Raw genomic sequence first — 18164 nt, 5'->3', positions numbered from 1 at the left:
AATGATACTGGGACTGCAGCCGGTGTGCAAGTATTCAAGGCCTACATAAATCTAAATTTATTTTTATATTTAAAAACTAGATACTAATGCACCAATAAATGAGAACTTCAATACCAAACCTTTAGCTGCATCTTCTGCAATTTGTAAACGAGCAAGCCAGTCCAAGGGCTTCTGGTTTACTGAACCTGCCATCATAACCATAGGTTCTTAATTGTTCTTTACCACACTGAGCTTCTGAAAAAGAGAAAACTGGAAGATAAACAGATTGATTTCTTGGAAGAGATGCAGACCATGTATGTGATCCCGCAAAGTTCCATTATGCATATATTCATAAACTAATATCCGTTGATGTGCTTCTTCACAGTATCCAATTAGAGGAACCAAGTTTCTATGATGAATTCTTGATAAGAGGGCAACCTGCAAGCATGTTTCGGTCGTCACTTAACCATGTAGTGTGAGGTAACTTATTTTATTTTTATTTCTGATAGGATAGAAGCATTAGTTTTAGATTGAATTCTTTAAATTATTTCCTTAATCATCCAATATTTACACCACTTGCTGATAGAGCATTTTACTTCAGGACAAAAGATCATTCCATCAAATTATAGGTTTCTATAATCTGCATATGTAAAGAAAGGTTGAAGAACATAGCTAAATGGGACAGTACCTCGGTCACAAATTGCTTATTCAAGTGGCTAGATGAATCACCCATTGTCTTGACTGCTACCTCTTTTCCATCTTTCATTTTGCCATAGTAGACAGATCCAAAACTTCCTTTGCCAATCTTTTTGGTAAAATTGTTAGTTGCTTCTTCTAGCTCAGATAGTGGGATATAGTATGCCACACCTTCATCAAGTAAATGCCCACCCCTTGCCACTGAATTGGCTGTTGAAGGTTTGGTGCTAGTGTGCAGGGAATTACCTGATAAAACAAGAATCATATTGGAAATGTTAATGTCTGCACATTCATACTGATGAACAGTGAGTAATTGAGTGCACACACCATTTTCATCACATTTCCGGTGAGACATCTTCCTTCGAAGATTGCGCAACAATATTAAACTTCCCAAGAAAAGAACTAATAGAACTGCTAGCACTCCTATTGAGGTTCCAAGTATCAACTTAAAATGCATTTTTCTCTGTGCCTCATTATGTAGTCCAGGATTACCTTCATAGCTGCAACAGAAGACATATAGCTGTTTATAAATTTTGTGTACTGGATTACACAAAACCGCTTTTTTTCTGCTCTTCCTTTAAAAATTTTACTTAATGTAATTATGATGCTAGGATTATAATTCCTAAAATGGTATATTACAGTAGCGATCTCCTTGCCCTAAAGTCTTTCAGCAGCACTAATGCAGTATTTAGTGTCATACTGAGTAAAGGGCATCATGCCATCATCATTTGTTGATGCAATTCATTTCCAAAAGAGTTCAGCTCTTTTTTATTTAAAATAGTTTTGCAAGTTATTTATACTTATGAATTGTTGCATGTATGTGTTGAGATCATAAGCATTAAAGAATTTAAGATGCCGATATTCTTTTATCAGCTTATCATTAGACTCATATACAGTGCTTCTGATGCAGATGTAACATGACACTAGGAACATTTAATTCTTTGCAACTATAAATAATTATGGTTTTTTATCTACTAAAATGGAAAAGGCAAACCACTTCTCAAATAAGGACCGCATTGCTGGATCTTAAGACAACAACATACTCACTTGAAAATTATTTTCCTGCTTAGCAGTAGTGGAGGTATTTCCCCAGAAAAAGAGTTGTTCTGTATGTACCTGCAACATAAAGATTCCCTTGTTACTGAAGCTTTGGAATAGATGTATCAGGAAAACAACCCTAAACTGTCAGCTTCTATTAACGTTTGTGAAAAACAAACTATCTACTTCTGTTAAATGATCCAGAAATATGAGCTAGAAAATCAGATTTCTGCGTACAATTCTTTCAAGTTAGGCAAACGACCAAGGTAGGAAGGTAGTGGACCGGTAAGTTTATTGTTCTCCAGATGTCTGCATGCAAGTTAAAGGATGCAAGTCAGAAACCAGTCCCTTTCCATTAGAAGCTCACAATAGAACAAGTACATTGGTGAAATCCCAATCCTGAATTCCTGAGGAAATTTAGCGCAATTGTATACCATAAAGTGAAGAGCTTACACAATTTTCAGATTGATAAGGCTACTCATATCGGGGATTGACCCTGTTAAGGAGTTGGAGTCCAACCACCTAAACAAGATGAGAGCTTTCCAGTGAATTGTAATCGGATAAATTCCTGAAAATTGTCTTAGAAGTTGAACAATAGCACTTACAACTCAGTTAATCCCTCCATGTGATTAAACTCAGAGGGAATTTGGCCTTCCAGATTCTGTCCTGACAGTGCACTGTTCATCAGGTTAGTATAATTAATTTCTGCATAACATAACTCTTACATTGATAATTCTTAGTCTTCTGTGCTTTCAATATTTAACACATGAAGTACTTTTTACCAGCATATCTAATGAACTTGCTCAACCCCTAATTCTTGCCAAAGGAAAACATGATGAATTATCAAATCATGGTAAGTATTATTTCAAGTTCAATAATCCATCAAATTCTCTGAAGAGTAGAATGACCAGTCTAATAAGAAGTAACAAGGCTGTATTGATAATCAAAGATATGCAGTTAAGTGTACTAAGTTCTGAAATGAACAACAAATTTACCAACAGTAAATGCATTACATTTTTGTTATTCTTGGTGGTGGAGTTGAGCTACAATGTACCCATTCCCAAGGAGCTGGAACACAAGGATCACCTCCTTCATTTGCCCAAATGTTTTCAGCAGACATATAGCGAATGGCATTGAGAGCAGTCACTGGCAATTGAAGAAATAACGAGTCATTAGCTCATCTTGTGAAGCAAATTCCTTGACTATACATGCTAACGTGCAATATGATCAAAATGTGATTTTTCATTGCCAAATTAATCTCTCCACTACAGCTGGCAAACAGCTACAAAAAGGTTTATAAAATCAGAACACCCCAAAGGTCGTCTTACCATCTCGCCTATCAGTCTTTGCAGCAATCTGCTGGTATTTACTTATCTCAATTGCATTAAGGAGTGGTCCTCTAGTAGAATCATTGGTCTTGGAAAACATGAATGACAGAACGAAATTCAGACTGACGTTCATGTAACTGGGCTCATAAAGTCTGTAGCTCCCATTGGCATTCTCAGCTATATTTACCACAGCATTGCTATAGTCAGGTACATAAGGCTCTCGCAGTCTGAATTTCCGGGTTTCATCGGGAGCCAAGTCTTCAATTTCAGCAAAGAATGCATAGGCTCGAGCATTGGCCGGGAAACCTTCCAGGTTTAGTCTGTAGCTGAGCTCTCCTTCAGTGCCAACAACTGCTGTTTGCATTACTTTAACAGGTGGATATTCTCTAGTCCTTGTATCAATGTTCTTTGACGTCCTGATTCTTTCTGTTCCAGGGGCCACATCCACAAGAAAATTTTGTCTCCTATCAAGATCAGATTCCCAAATTCTGTCATAAGGATCATCTGGGTACCTGTAAATGTGAAGTCCATTTTTTATTATTAGCACTGATGCCATCAAATATATTCAGTTTAGCCTGTTGTCAGGCAGAGGATACTTACCTCACTACATCCTTAGTTAAAGCACCAAAGTTCACTCTAGCCGCAACGTCTAAAAAGAAATTATCCTCATAATCTGTGGCATACATAGACAGATTCAAGGGGCGGAGCTCAAGAGTGGATATGAAAGGGGAACCGGTTGTTGCACAGCATGTGCAAACATCAATAGAATCTGAGGGAGCCCTGATGATCATTTCATGCACGTATATTCTCGATGCATCCTGAATTATCACAGTTGCCCACTCAGTTGCGTCTAAGTAAAGCTCAAATTTTGGATATGCATCTTCATTTTCAGGGCTGCCATACAGAAATGTTGCTCGAACTAGGTACCGCCTTCTCTCCTTGGTACTTAAATTGTAACAGTACTTCTTGTTGTCTGAAGGAAAGTCTCTTCGAGTTCGATACTGCATCCAGTTTCCATTGGGATTTTCTACTTGTACAAGTTTTCCATATTTCATGATATCCATATCAGAACTCCATCCCAGTCCAGTACTCGGATCAGTGTAGTTACTTGTGCTTCCACAATCAATACTGATAAACTCTGTAGGGCAGAATCAAATTATGATGATAGCATTAAAAACACACAGATAATATACAAATTTGAGTTTTTTTTTACTTAAAGCTGCCAGGATTTGACATTTTGCACTCTACCAACAAATCGGCTTGTTGGCAATATACAAATTTGAGTTCATTTTGGCATCATTTCTCAGATTTTTTACCTAATTTTTAACTCATATTACATGACAAATGACTTTTCTAGTTATAAATGCAAGCTCTACTTTCATATTACATATCTGTAACTTGGCAATCAATCCTGGAACTCCATGAATTCACAGATTTAGTAACAAAACATACCTGTAACCTGGGACAGAACAGCGGATATTAAGTAGAGATGTAGAACAAGTAACTGTGTAAATAAAGCCATTGAAGATCAGGAAGGCAAAACTGATTCTTTTGATCTTTTTCTTTTCAGGCTTATAATTTTTCACTAAATGATAAAAGAAAGAAACTGTGGATTGGAGTTTCAGCATCTAACCCATCTTCACGCCACTAAACTTTCACTTTTTTTGTGATTGATGACTTGGTGCAATGTTCATTCACGTTTGTTTTCTTTTTCTTTCCTTCTTTTTTTTAAATTTCTTTGATTTTGGAATCTCCTTTTCCCAATAAATAAAGATTTCATGCTTACTTTTCAGAAAAAAAAAAAAAAAAAAACAAATATAAAGAAAGATTGTGACATAAGCTCAACCAGAAAAAGGTACACAAATCAACCTTGTTGCTTTTGAACTTTAATCTCTTCCTATTCTCATAAAGATATCCAACTACCGTGCAGGATAATTTATTACAAAAGGTTGACGGATGAGACTCAACTTTGACCAATTTCCTTAATACAAATCACAATAAAAGAAACCATTTCATCTTTGCTTAAGAAAAATAATTAAAGAATAAAAATAAATTAAACTATTAAGGGAGAAGCTTGGATTTCACCACACCTATGACAAGACAATATTTTGGTAGAATATGTATCAACCCCAAGAAAAAGCTAACCTTGTGTTTTACAACTTATATTAACTATAGTAATTAAAAAAAATACTATAGTATATATTAATGGCCGATCGAGGCGGATAGAGATTGGAGAGAGGAGGTTGGCCATGCAAAAAGCATCTGAAAAGAAAGTACAAGTGAGGCAATGAAGCATCGTGGCAGTGAGGAGAGATTACTATTATTAACCCTTTAAATTACGATCTTTACTTTAATTTTGCTTTTGCTTTTGCTTTTTGCCAACCAAGATACTCTTTTCATGACCCTTAGGCCCCAACTTGTCTGCAGCTTTTCAAGCTTTGGGAAAAGTATGAAAGATGAAATTTCCTTTCATGCAAACATAGTTTCCAAGTTGGGTCCCCATTTCTATCGTAATTCATATGGCTTAACTTAATCAAATTCTTATTTTCACAGCTGGATACCTCCAATTATGCAATTATTTTTTTCAAGGATTGGTTTTCCCTCCAGTAAATCTGGATTTTGATTTGACCCGTGACTTTCTACGATTTTTCCATGGCCTGTTAGCTTAGTGCATTTATGTTTGATTTATCCGATTATATGATTGTTTATTGATTAGTTGGTATGTCCATTTCATTTAATTCATTATTTTTATAATATTTAAATATTATTGTATTTTTTTTTACTTTAATAATTCTATAAAGAAAGGTATTCCTATTGGTGTTGGAAAATAAACTCGAACCTCAAATTTTGTTTAAAAAATTTTGAATTCAAAATAATTTAAATTTGAAGTGACTTAATTACGAAATTAGATTTGAAACAATTACATCTTATATAAAATTTAAAATGAATTTAAACTAACTAAATTTTTAAAAAAAATCTGAACCTAATCCTTTATCACCTTAATTTATACTTATTCCTAAAATTAAAATTAAAATTAAAAAATTCCAAATTGAACCCTATGATATTTCATTTCCTAAAAGGAATTGAGCCCCAAAAATGTTGTATTGTCAATAGCTACTTTTTTTAATTGGAATCAATAGCTATTGTTAACTGTTAAAATATATATATATATATATATACTAATATATATATATATATTTGGTTTAAGATATCCGATAATCATTTTGATTTTTATTTAATATAAAATTGAATAGAATCTTATAAAAAAAATTCTTTCAAATTTGTTTTTTTTATTTATAAAATTTAAAATTAATATTTTATTTTAAAAAAATCGAATTATTTATCACTAATGTTATTGGTAACTATTAAGATATTTGATAGTTACAACAAAGTTACTGCGAAATTTCTTACCACAAATGTACTCACATCTTCTGTCTACACTATTCAAACTCATGAATTAACAGTAACAAAGGAACAAAAAAGGCAAGTTCTTGGAAAATGTCAAATTTTTGTACAATTGTAAAAAAAAAAAAAAAAAAAAGGCAACACTTAACAGAAAATTTAATAATTTTAAGTACGATGAGAAAATAAAATTGATATTGTTTAAAATTTTAATAAAATTATATATAAATTTGATAAAATTAAAAAATATATTTTATATTTAGTGCATCAATATCAAATGCAAAAAATAATTTTTATATTTTATAAATATTTGATGTAAAATAAATATAATATAATAATCGAATTATCAAATTTAAAAGTAAATAATAAAAAAGGGGCGCGAACTGTTTTATGTTACAGGGAAGAAAAACGATGAGCACAGATGTTTAATTTTGTATTGGGAGGCGATGCAATACGCAATCTCAAAGGGCCCCATTAACTAATTAATTAAGTAATCAGTAGCCTCTTGTCTGGACCACAAGTTGTCTTTGTCCAAACCGGAAAAAGCGGGCCTCCGTGGTTTAAGAATTGCAGTTCAGGATTTACGAGGTAACTTAAGCGGCTTGCCCCAAAATAGGCATTAGTTGAAGTGGTTTTTTTTTTTTTTTTGGTACGTTCAGTTCTGAATTTTTTTTTTTATAAAGGAGTCTATAATTTTAAAAGATATAAGAAAAATTATAATTATTAAAATTTATTAAATATTTTTTTATTACATGATTCTGAATTAAACTCTGAGTTCTTTCTCCTTTTATGCAATGCATTAACTAAAATCACAAGTGAATTGGATTCCATGAGAACCCAAGAGGCCAAAATGCTTCTAATATATGTGCTGAAGGCTCCATGGACCCGAAGCCCAAACTTTGAATCATCAATATCACTGCCATTTACCGGTTTCTTTTCATTCCCCCCTGTCAGAAAAGGGAGGGGGAAAGAGAAGAGAGCGAAACTCTGATTCTCTGAAGAACAAAAGAACAGAAAAAAGGACAGGGATTCCAGAAGGACAACAACACAACAACAGAACCTATTAACTGCAGTGTCGGTTCCCTAGAACGGCCCCCTACACTCCAAGCACATAGCATTCAACCCATCACCTTCAGAAAAACGTACATGTTCCTTTTATTTATGGAGAAGGACCCAGTAGGCCAACTGATTAGGTGAAATGCCTCAGTTGAAATCATTGCTACCAGGGCCTCCACATTCCCCTCTTAATGGACCTCTCTCAAGTTTCAATTGGGTAAACAAAACTACTTCATTCTATATATCAGAAAGTCATTTTCATATCGAGAGGAAACCAAATTTGTAAGAGTGACCCTCATGTGCTGAATGCTGATTGATCATCATCATAGTGTAATTTCAGACTTCTATAAAAACTTTTATCTGTAATCACTAGGCCAGAGGGCTGGTCCATGTGGTTCTGGCTTTGAACTAAACATAACAGGGTCATTGTATGCCTAGACCAGAACAATGGATGGGCCTGCATGATTGATTCCTTTAGCCTGCAATTTTTTCCATATTTTTCATGAATGTTCTGATTAACTAATACTTATTTAATCTCTACCAGCTTTACTTCTTTTCTTTTCTTTTTTCTATTTTCCAATTTATGTTTGTAGCCAATAATATGTGGATAAAGTGTTAAACTTTTCATTCCACTAATAAAAATCAAAATTTGACAATTTAGAATATAAAAAAAAAAAGTTTGTAACAATACTGATTCTAGATAAGAAATAATTATTAGGAGCCAACTAGTAGGCAAAGTCAGACTTGGGAGGATAATGCCAGCCCCAAAAGTGCAGTTGAGAAAATAATGACGGCAAAGAAAAGATTCATTAGAGTGAGAAGGTATCCCTTTCTTTGCTTGAAATGTGAAAGCTTTGGACACTAAGCAAGCTCTCTCTCTCTCTCTCTCTCTCTCTCTCTCTCTCTCTCTCTCTCTCTCTTTTAAATTCTCCTACGTGAGTCCTGTCTACCAAATTCCATTATTCCGTTAACAAACCAAAAAACCACTCCACCACAAAGGCCAGTCCTTTTTATCATCCTTGCGCCCCCTCCCTTTTTGTTTTTTTGTTTTTCCCCTACCTTTTGTCTCATACATATCACAAAAAAGGGAGAATCAATGTTGCAAAAACAGCACAATAAATCTTCTTTTAGGGAATCTCTGAAAGCTCTTGAAGCTGATATACAGCATGCTAATAGCCTGTAAGTCTTTTTGGCAAATTGATGGAGTTGCATTTACAAATTCATAATCTTTATCCACAAATGGTATATTATGGTGCATAAAGTCCATTTCTTCACAACCCTTTTGCACTCTTGATTTGTCCTGAAATGCGAGATTCTTTCTGCTTAGTTTCTGTTTCTGGGAATTCCATTGCCTGCTTTATTCTGTTTCGTTGTGATGCTTTGGTTGAATTTTATCATCAAAAGGCCAACTTTGCTGAAGTTATCAATTCTGGTTTGTGGAGATGAAAGGAAAATGATTGCTTTGGCTTTTCGTATCAGTGTTTTACCTTGAAGAATTTCATTACTTATTAGTTGTTTTACCTCGAAGAATTTTAATGTTATTTTTTGGGGTGAAATTTTCAGGGCAGCTGCTCTACCAAGAGATTATGGTAGGAATTGTTACCAAATGAGATTATGTTATAGTCCCTTCGCACCCTACATCCTGTTTTTGATTGAATGGATGGATTATAGTTGTACAGATACCCTTCCTAGTTATTTAGGCCTTCTCCACATACTTGTATGCAAGGTTAGTTTTAGTTTCAGCTTCTCTTTTTCTTTTTTTTTTTCATTTTGCAACATTCCAAGCAGAAAAAGGAATTAATCAGGTGAGTTACTATTGTTATTTTTGTCAATTTGATTTTGAGTTTGTTATTTGAACAAGGTTTCATAATATTGGCCCAGGCATATGTTGATGGAATGCCAGCTCTATCCTCGAAAGATAGAAAAGCCACTCTAAGGGAATTTTATGGTATGTTTTCTCTGGTGTTTCTTGGTAATAGAATTGCAATTTGCTTCTTCAGCTTTCCTTTTACTTCCTCATGTTCCAATGCACTTACTGGACACTATTCGCAGCTGTTATTTACCCTTTGCTCAGACAACTTGGAGATGAGTTCATTGAATTGGAAGATAATAAGAAAGGCCAATGCACAGAAGTTTTGAGCAGAAAGAGAGTTGAAGATCGCAAGAGGGTTTCTGATAAAGATTTAGAGAGAGATGATGAATGTGGAATATGCATGGAGAATTGCACAAAGATGGTTCTGCCTAACTGTGGGCATGCCTTATGCATAAGCTGCTTCCATGACTGGTATCCCTGGTTCCCCTTTTTGCTATTCATGTTGTTTTTTTTAGATTACTTATGATTAAACATTTTACTTAACCTTGATCTGTACATTGATTTGGAATTGTAGGAATTCTCGTTCTCAATCCTGCCCTTTCTGCCGCGGTAGTTTAAAGAGAGTGAGTTCTGAAGATCTGTGGGTTCTCACAAGTTGCAATGATATAATTGACATGGTTACTCTTGCAAAAGAGAACTTGAGGTGCTTATACCTCTACATCGAAAACCTGCCTTTTGTAATTCCTGAGACACATCCATATGTATCTGGTTACATGATATGACTACGAAATGAAGACTAGTATTAAACCACAGAAAAAAAAGCCATCGTCCACCCATTGTACATAAAATCTGGTATGGGGAAGCCTGCGCTTATCTATTGAACTCTTGACGGTCTGTTCACTGGCAGCTGTATAAAGTAATTAACTTTGTCGCTGCCTTCAGTCACGATGGTTTCGAAACTAGCAAGCAGGTTACCCTGAAGATTTGTGAGGTTTGGTATAGAACATCCTGGATAAGAGCAGAGATGCAGGGATTATGAACCTGAATGTATATATGTAGAAGATAATATATGCAAAACTAAAGAAGTAATAATAAGGTATTACTGGCATTCAACTCAGCTATTTGTGAACCTGAGTATTGGAATGGAAATAGAAACAGATTTTGTTGGGCTAAAAGCCTCCAATCTAATCACACCAGCGAAAGCGAAATCAAACAATAAATTAAACACACAAGAGACAATAATTTAACGTGGTTCGGTCTAATCAACCTACGTCCATAGATGAGAAACAAGATTTACTAGTTGTAGAGAATTACAAACATACATCAAATCATCAACCTCATTCAACAATCAATACTCATAAGACATTCTCAATCTCCTCTAGTTCTATGGAGTATTCTTAACCCAAACAAACACAAACCCAAACCCATGTGCATCATTTTAACATAACTAAACACATACCCATATGCTCTCATACACCATATCTATGTGAACCCTCTCAGTCTCTTCTAGTCCACTCACAAACAAACATACACACCCATAAGACGTATGCTCTCATACACCATACCTATGTGTACCCTCTCAGTCTCCTCTAGTCCACTCACAAACAAATATACACACCTATAAGACGTAAAACCCTGATACTCCTATGAGGTTTCTATCCCACAAAACCCTACAACTCTCTTACATCTTTTTCTCATACCTAACCCTATAGAGACTTCACATATTTATAACCATGTAAACTTGCCTATTAAGAATCTCTTTTCTCTTAGAATTCTTCTCTTGTAAGTCAAACTTACCTATTAAGAATCCCTTTCCCCTTAGAATTCTTCTCTTGCAAGTCAAATTTACCTATTAAGAATCCTCTTTCTTTTAGAATTCTTCTTTTGTAAGTCTTCTTGTCCATCAAGCAATATCTGATAAATCTCAAATAAATCTCAAACAAATCTCTTATGAGATTTGAGTCAATATTCTCAACAGATCTATGATCACATGAAATCTTCAGCTACTGCTTATTGTCATCTGATCTACGATGAATATCATGGATCAAAGCAATCTTTCTGGAAACTTGCGCCTCATCAATGAATTCCTATCCTAAAATTGCCTAAGCGGATTAGTCAATCATAAACTTTTAACTTCAATAATGAATTGCATCCTTAAAATGTACTAAGATTGTTAGATAATTACGAATCCAGGGTTCCAAGTCAAGATTTTGCTGGTGTCAATGTTGTTATACTGAATTAATCAACAGTTACCTATGCTTATACGGTAATCTCTGTTGTTCTACACTTCTATTCTGTCTTTTTCATATTACTTTGCCTGCATTTTTTTTTTTTTTTTTTTTGTGTGTGTTTGAGGATGTCCTAATATGAACCTGGTCACAGGAATTGAAAGTCTTACACTCTGCTAGACCACATGGCTCGATAAGTTTCCTCCGAGTTTAGTTCTAAGGACATCATCATAATAAGCATAGTCTTACGGTAACTTATTACCTTAAAAAATGAGCAAGCTCCAACCTTGCCATTGCTAAGAAACAAATAGAAGCTCAAGCATGCAAATGCTGGACTTGGAATGAGTTCACGGAAACCATATTTTCACCCATTTTAGAAGAAATATTTGTAACTAATAATTTTTTAATTATATTATATTCAATCAATATTTCTTATAGGCTACTGATCAATAATTAGCACGTTTTTGGTTTTACAGATTAATTTTCTAGTGTAAAAAACTCGAAACCTAAAGCCCTGATGCTATTATAAACCAAACTCAAACTCATAATTCAACCCGAGCTTGGTTCAAATAAGACTTCAACAAATCAAGTTAAAATATTGAAATACTCAACTTTTGTTTGTGTACTATAGTATTTAAAATCCTTCTTTTTAGTACTCTTTCAATGGTTTAGAGTCAAAATAATCCTAAACGAGGGTTGAATGAATCAAGCTTTAGAGCTGAAGCCTGGAGAGGTACTTAGAAGAGGGAGAGGACAATCAATCATTTGGTATTATTTGGGCTCCAGAACCCATAAAATTATTTAGGCTCTTTCCCTTGAGATGACTCCTCTAAAGCTTGATTTATTGAATGCAAGTTTGCAGAATTGCTAAACTAAAGAAATCAAGAGGAGGCAAATAATTAATCGAAAGAAGAAATAGGGATGGGATTTATCATTACTAAAAAGGATAATGTCATAATATTTTTGCACTATGCACTTTCTTTTAATCTATTGTCTTTGTGATACTTGTATTACCATATTTTATAGCAATATAATATATAAAGTTAACATACTTTTTGACCAATTAAATGTTGATACGTGTTAATTTGATCATATCGTCGTGCAAATTTAATAAAAAATTTGAGAATTTATCGGCATGATATCCACATGAAACATGAGTGGTAATGATGTAGGTGCACATATGATTGCAATGTATCATGTTTTATAAAAAAATATTTCTAAAAAATAACTAATATTTTAAGAAAATTCTTTCTTTTCTTCCTTTTGTTTTTCCTTCTTTACTAAAATTCACGTTAGAGAGACACCTCCCCTCGCTGGCCCCCTTCAACCGGTGCCAAAAATTTAGGCTTTGCATATTCCCAAGAACAAATTTCCCAATTTCATTACTCAGCATCTTTTCAAACTAGCTAGTAAGAAAGCTAAGAGTGAAAAAATTCCAAAGAAAATGAAGAAAAAAAAAAGTTAAAAAGAATAAAACAGGTAAGAACAAACGCATGAGGCATCATGGGATAATAAGTGTAAGCTATATTCTAACTTTTAATTAAATAATGAAAAGCAACATCCCACTTAAGAGAAGTTGCATGGAGTTCATCCCCCCAATTTTTTAATCACCAATCATGCCCACCCTTTTTTTTAACTAAACAATTCTCTTGGTGATAAAGTACTTCCTTAGTGGACAATGGGCATTTCCTTTTAGAAACCATTTGGTTTTTTTTCTTTGAATGTCCTTTCCTACCCCACTCCCTATATGTATGTCTATAAACCCATTATTATTCGAAGTTAAATAAAAAAAAAATGGTATAGATAAATACCAACCCCAAAATGTTAAAATAAATAAACCCAACACTAATCTAATTCTTAAAGGAAAATAAATTACAATTTCAAAATTTAACTTAATTTATTTATGTAATCATTTTTAAAAAATAATATTTAATAATTTTAAATTTTAAACTTTTTTTTTATCCTCATAAAGAAAAATGGATTACGTCCACTTATAAGTAACGAGGTTCAAGATAGTTCTCAGTCTTTGTCAATCACTTTGTAATGTTCCATTACTAGCTAGGGAGAAGGACGGGAAGCTTGCTTTGGTTGGCCACAAAAAAACTTGAGTGATGGCTCATTGGTGCTACCCATAAATTCATTGTTTAAAAGCTTGAGAGGAAGTTCATGAAATATAATAGGATGCCAACTTATCAGCATCCGAAGATGGAGCAAAATGGCTCTGTCGTGGCCTTAATCCCTTTTGTTTTGGGAAGGAGAATGAGGGTTACCGTGGCCTCAATCGACGACTTGGATTGATTAGCTAGCTCAAGATTATGCTCTCATTTCCCAATTCCTATTATTTATTTATTTAATTAGTATATTTTTTAACATTTCATTGCACTAAAAAAGTGATCACCATTTTTTCAATAATAATAAATCTGTGACAAATTCACGTTTTTAACTCAAAATATATGTTTGTTAGGTGAAAAAACACCCATAATTTATAAGTCCAAGAATATTCTCTTCTTTTATTGATATGTTATTTGTTACATTCTTCTTCATCCAATTTGCAAAACTTTTGTTGCATTGGCTTTTTCACCTATAAAGAAGAAGGATCCACTTTGGTCTAGGCTTACCTTAATTTGATATCATGAGATCCCACATTAATAAATAGTTGAATTTGCTTTAATATCATTTATTACTAATTCACGTTCTTAGAGGCATTTAGTGATCCAAAAGTTATTCTAGTTGTTTTCTCCTTATTAAAAGCTGTCAGCACACAATTATGAACATTTTTAATATTTGGACTGACCTGACATGTTCAATGTTATATTAATTCAATCACTTTACTTTTATCTTCTACAGGTCCCTCACCTCCCTGCCTATAAATATGAACACATCACTTTTGTCTTTCACAAGTCTCTTGTCTCGTTACTATAATATGAACACCTAGGTACCTATCATTTTATTTCGTTTTATTCCCAATTCTTTACTTTTCTCTCCTTCCAAATCTCGTCTCATGCCTATAATATAAACACCTTGGTACTTATCATTCTATTCTATCTTATTCCCAAATTTTTATTTTTCTTTTCTTCTTACCTCTTTTTTTGCAAACTTTCACAGGTTCCTCGCCTTTTGCTTATAAATATGAATACTCATTGCTTTCGCTTCTAACCGTTTTCTTTCCTTTCTTATCTTTTCAGGATTTTCTCTCTTTCTTTAATTTTCTCTCCTTTTGACCTTTTTCTCGCCTTTTACTTGTATTTATGAACATTTCTTACTTTTACTTTTAATCGCTTTTTTTCTTATTGATTTTTTACTTAGGATTACTAATCTTTGACTTACAAATACAGGGAACACTCTTTAATTTTGCTTCTAACCGTTTTATTCTCTTTCTTATCTTTTTAAGATTACCTTCATTTCTCTCTTTCTGACCTATTTTTTACTTATAACTTGTATATGCTTTTTTTTCTTTTTTATCTTTTTAGGATTTTCTCTCCTTTCGACTTCTTTTTTATTGATCTCTTACTTGTTTATCTAAGACAAATGTAAGGAACACTTTTTGGTTTTTACTTCTAACCGCTTTTTTCTCTTTCTTATCTTTTCAAAATTACACTCAAGTCAAAACTCGATACAAACACAAATTTTGAACCCAAAAGATATATTTATTAGTGGAGAAAGATTCATCATTTGTAAGTCTAAGATCAATCCATTTTCTTACCGATGTGGAATTCTTGATAAAATCATAATATTTTTAATTTTAACCTTTATTTTTATAATACATCGATAAAAAAATATTTCAAACTTTATTTAAGTATAATTTTTGTTTTACAAAATTGAAAGGATTTATTCTCTCATCAATCTAACACATTTAAATTTTTATATTTAATATTTCTCACAATAATAAATTTTAATAAACAAAAAAAAAAATCTTTACCAACTAAATTAGTCTTCGTAATTTTTTTATTTCATGTTATTTACGTTGTGTACTCAATTTTCACGCATATCGTTTTCAAGCCCCTACCGCATCCAAGACAAAGTGATTAAAAAGCTTTTGTTTATTCTTAGTGGGGGAAACTACTAATTATTAATCAATTAACAAAAAAAGCTGTAATTAATCATCTTGATCATTACCATTTTAAAATCAATTTTGGAATCTCCCTATAAACTTTAAGGCTGTAACCCTAGTATAATTATTATATTAATAAATTTTTTTTCTTCTTTTTTTTTTATTAAAGAAAAGACAGTGGCAAGAGCGTGGGAAACACGGTTCAATGAAACGGCGACAGTCACATGCTTGGTCCCTAATGAATTTGACTGGACGATGATGTTTGTCTCTCCCTGATGCTGATTGGGAGGGTATGCTTCAAGGTTTTTTTTTTTTTTTTGCTTTTTGCTGTGTCTGAATTCTTCTGATCCAAAACTGTCGTCTGAAAAAACAATTGTAAGAAGAAAATCTGTTTGGAATACGTGGAGGTTCTAGATTTTGGGGCCTCGTGCGTACTGTTTCATGGAGAATTTGCTGAGCAAAAACCTCTCTCTCTCTCTCAAAGTACATAAAGATGCTTTAAATTAATAAGATTTATCTTGTATTCATGTTTATCAGTTTGAATTTAAATGTGTAAAAAATAATATATTAAATATAAAATATATTAATTTTTGTTATTTAATGTTAAATTATATTATCTTTATATTAATCATCATATTATATTTAAAATTATTAAATTTACTTTAAATTAAGAGAATTACAGAGAATCCAAAAGTTTTTTTTTTTTCTATTTTTCTTCCATCACTGGTTAGTGTTAGGGTTATCTTAGCTTTTTTCCACAGGCAACAATTGAAAAGCTGAGGATCACTGTCTGAATTTCCAAAGAGACCGAACAAATGGCATACATTGCATTGGCTACAAACAATAAAAGGTCAAAAGAGAAGAAAAAGACTACTTTTTTTTGGCCGCAAAAGAAAAAGGGTTCTTGAAAAACTTTTTTGATTTTTTTTTTGGTACCAAAATGATTTCATATAATTCCTCAAGGTTTCATTCTTTTAAGCAACTTTCCCTTCATTCCCTCGTTAATGCAATTCACCTGCCTTTTCAATGGAAAAAAATTTAAATGAAAAATTTTATATAATTTTTTATTAAACATTAATTAAATCAAAATCAAAATTAATAAATTGAAACATTTATTACATAAATTAAATGTATAAAATTTTAAAAAATTTAATAAATTTTTATATACTTTTTTAAATACACATTCTAATAAAAATTATGACGTTATAATTAAATTTATATCATAAAATTATTTTTATTATTTTCACATATTATTAATATTTTTTATTAGATTCTATCTATTTAATCAATTTAAATTTTTATTAAATTATTTTTAATTAAAAACTTCACTAACTTTATCTAACGTAACGAATTATATCTAAATTATATCTCATCTCCAATACATCACCAATTTCAGAGAATCCTTTTCTTGGCAAAGCCATAAAAAAAATATTCGTTTCCCTTTCATTTCTTTGTTTGTAACTGTATTACATTGGCTACATAAGTTAAAATTTTCAAATGTATCAAGTCAGACAATTTGAATAATTGACCCTTAGTTTTGTGTTTTAATTATGGATTATTTATTTACATAATGTTACTGTCTCTGTCTTATATATTACGTCCTATATTTGACTTTTATTATTATAATATTTTCTTTCCAAATTATCTTTTGAAAAAAGTGGTATTTGATGTGAAAAGAAACGATTTACGTAGAGTGATTATTATATTATTGTATTTGATAAAAATTCAGTGATTTTACGTAATATAAAATAGATTTTAAATCATGAGAATGAGATGATTTATTTTTTATTAAAAATTTAAAAAATGATATATGAAATTAATTATAATTAATATTACTAATGTGATGCATGAATTAAATTTTTTTTTTTCAAAATAATAATTATTTTATATTATAAGTTTTTAACTTTTTAAAATAATAATCATTATGATAATATCCAAAATAAATTACATATATTTTTTAATTTTTTAATGTTATATATAAATTAAGGGATATATATTACTTGCTAATTACACTATCGACAAATGCAATAATTTCTCATAATTTTTACCAAATGCTTTTCTTTTACCACTGTCATTTCCCACTTTCCTCTCTTTACTTTCTTTCCTAGTAGCACTAAAGTCATCGTTTATTTTTTGACCCTTTTATATTTTTTAAGATTTTATTTAAATAGACAGTGAGATAAATTTTAACGAGATTAAAAATAATAGTGATAATGAGATTGAGTATTATAATAATAAAATATTTAAATGTAAATGTAAAAGTGATGATAAGATAAAATGCAATGATAATAAAAAATAATTATTAAAAATATTATATTGAAATTTATGTATAATAAAATTTTTACCATGTTTTTAATATTTATGAGTTAATAATTAATTGGAATTTACTAAAATTATTTTTATATCAAATAATAATTTTATTAAAAATTAATAATAATAATTTATAATTAAAATATTAATTTAAAAGTATATTATATTAATAAATTATTTTTACGTATAATTTATATTTTAATTGATAGTTTTACATTTTTAATGTATGAAAAAAATTATTTTATAGAAAACATTAATATATT

At 31.6% G+C, this 18164-nt stretch overlaps 2 protein-coding genes across 3 annotated transcripts in view; one reads left to right on the top strand and one right to left on the bottom strand.

The window, feature by feature from the left end:
- Positions 1-4781, bottom strand: part of LOC111282582 (Leucine-rich repeat protein kinase family protein) — a 5738-nt gene extending 957 nt beyond the window's left edge. Inside the window, exons 1-13 of the mRNA XM_022870724.2 lie at positions 4494-4781; positions 3642-4179; positions 3042-3553; positions 2727-2859; positions 2319-2390; positions 2167-2235; positions 1951-2022; positions 1723-1791; positions 1003-1175; positions 668-921; positions 291-417; positions 120-185; positions 1-41 (exon numbers count right to left, since the gene is read on the bottom strand). The exon at positions 1-41 is cut by the window's left edge and continues 146 nt beyond it. Coding sequence (XP_022726459.2) covers positions 1-41; positions 120-185; positions 291-417; positions 668-921; positions 1003-1175; positions 1723-1791; positions 1951-2022; positions 2167-2235; positions 2319-2390; positions 2727-2859; positions 3042-3553; positions 3642-4179; positions 4494-4563 — 2196 coding nt within the window. The 5' untranslated portion in view covers positions 4564-4781. The remainder of the gene's footprint in view (positions 42-119; positions 186-290; positions 418-667; positions 922-1002; positions 1176-1722; positions 1792-1950; positions 2023-2166; positions 2236-2318; positions 2391-2726; positions 2860-3041; positions 3554-3641; positions 4180-4493) is intronic.
- Positions 4782-8402: 3621 nt separating this feature from the next.
- On the top strand, positions 8403-10430 carry LOC111282823 (E3 ubiquitin-protein ligase AIRP2-like). 2 transcript variants are annotated; one of them, XM_089761467.1, is made up of 5 exons: positions 8403-8678; positions 9063-9225; positions 9381-9447; positions 9552-9783; positions 9887-10430. In XM_089761467.1, exons 1-5 carry the CDS (start codon positions 8596-8598, stop codon positions 10092-10094), a joined length of 753 nt encoding a protein of 250 aa, XP_089617593.1. In that variant the 5' UTR covers positions 8403-8595; the 3' UTR covers positions 10095-10430. The 2 variants fall into 2 exon arrangements, with proteins under 2 accessions (XP_089617593.1, XP_089617594.1); XM_089761468.1 differs by lacking the exon at positions 8403-8678 and adding an exon at positions 8751-8931.
- Positions 10431-18164: the final 7734 nt, after the last annotated feature.

This window comes from Durio zibethinus, chromosome 5 (assembly GCF_047325235.1).
Source record: "Durio zibethinus cultivar Kanyao isolate XHJ-2024 chromosome 5, ASM4732523v1, whole genome shotgun sequence".
Taxonomy (NCBI): domain Eukaryota; kingdom Viridiplantae; phylum Streptophyta; class Magnoliopsida; order Malvales; family Malvaceae; genus Durio; species Durio zibethinus.
The sequence above is the reverse complement of the archived record's forward strand: the minus strand, read 5'-3'. Positions and strand labels throughout refer to the sequence as shown.

What these genes read in the sequence shown, in the direction of transcription:
- LOC111282823 (XM_089761467.1), top strand. Translation starts at nt 8,596, where the DNA reads ATGTTGCAAAAACAGCACAATAAATCTTCTTTTAGGGAATCTCTGAAA. An exon ending in ATACAGCATGCTAATAGCCT is followed by an intron (nt 8,679 to 9,062) that starts GTAAGTCTTTTT and finishes TGAAATTTTCAG; the next exon opens with GGCAGCTGCTCTACCAAGAG. An exon ending in CACTCTAAGGGAATTTTATG is followed by an intron (nt 9,448 to 9,551) that starts GTATGTTTTCTC and finishes CACTATTCGCAG; the next exon opens with CTGTTATTTACCCTTTGCTC.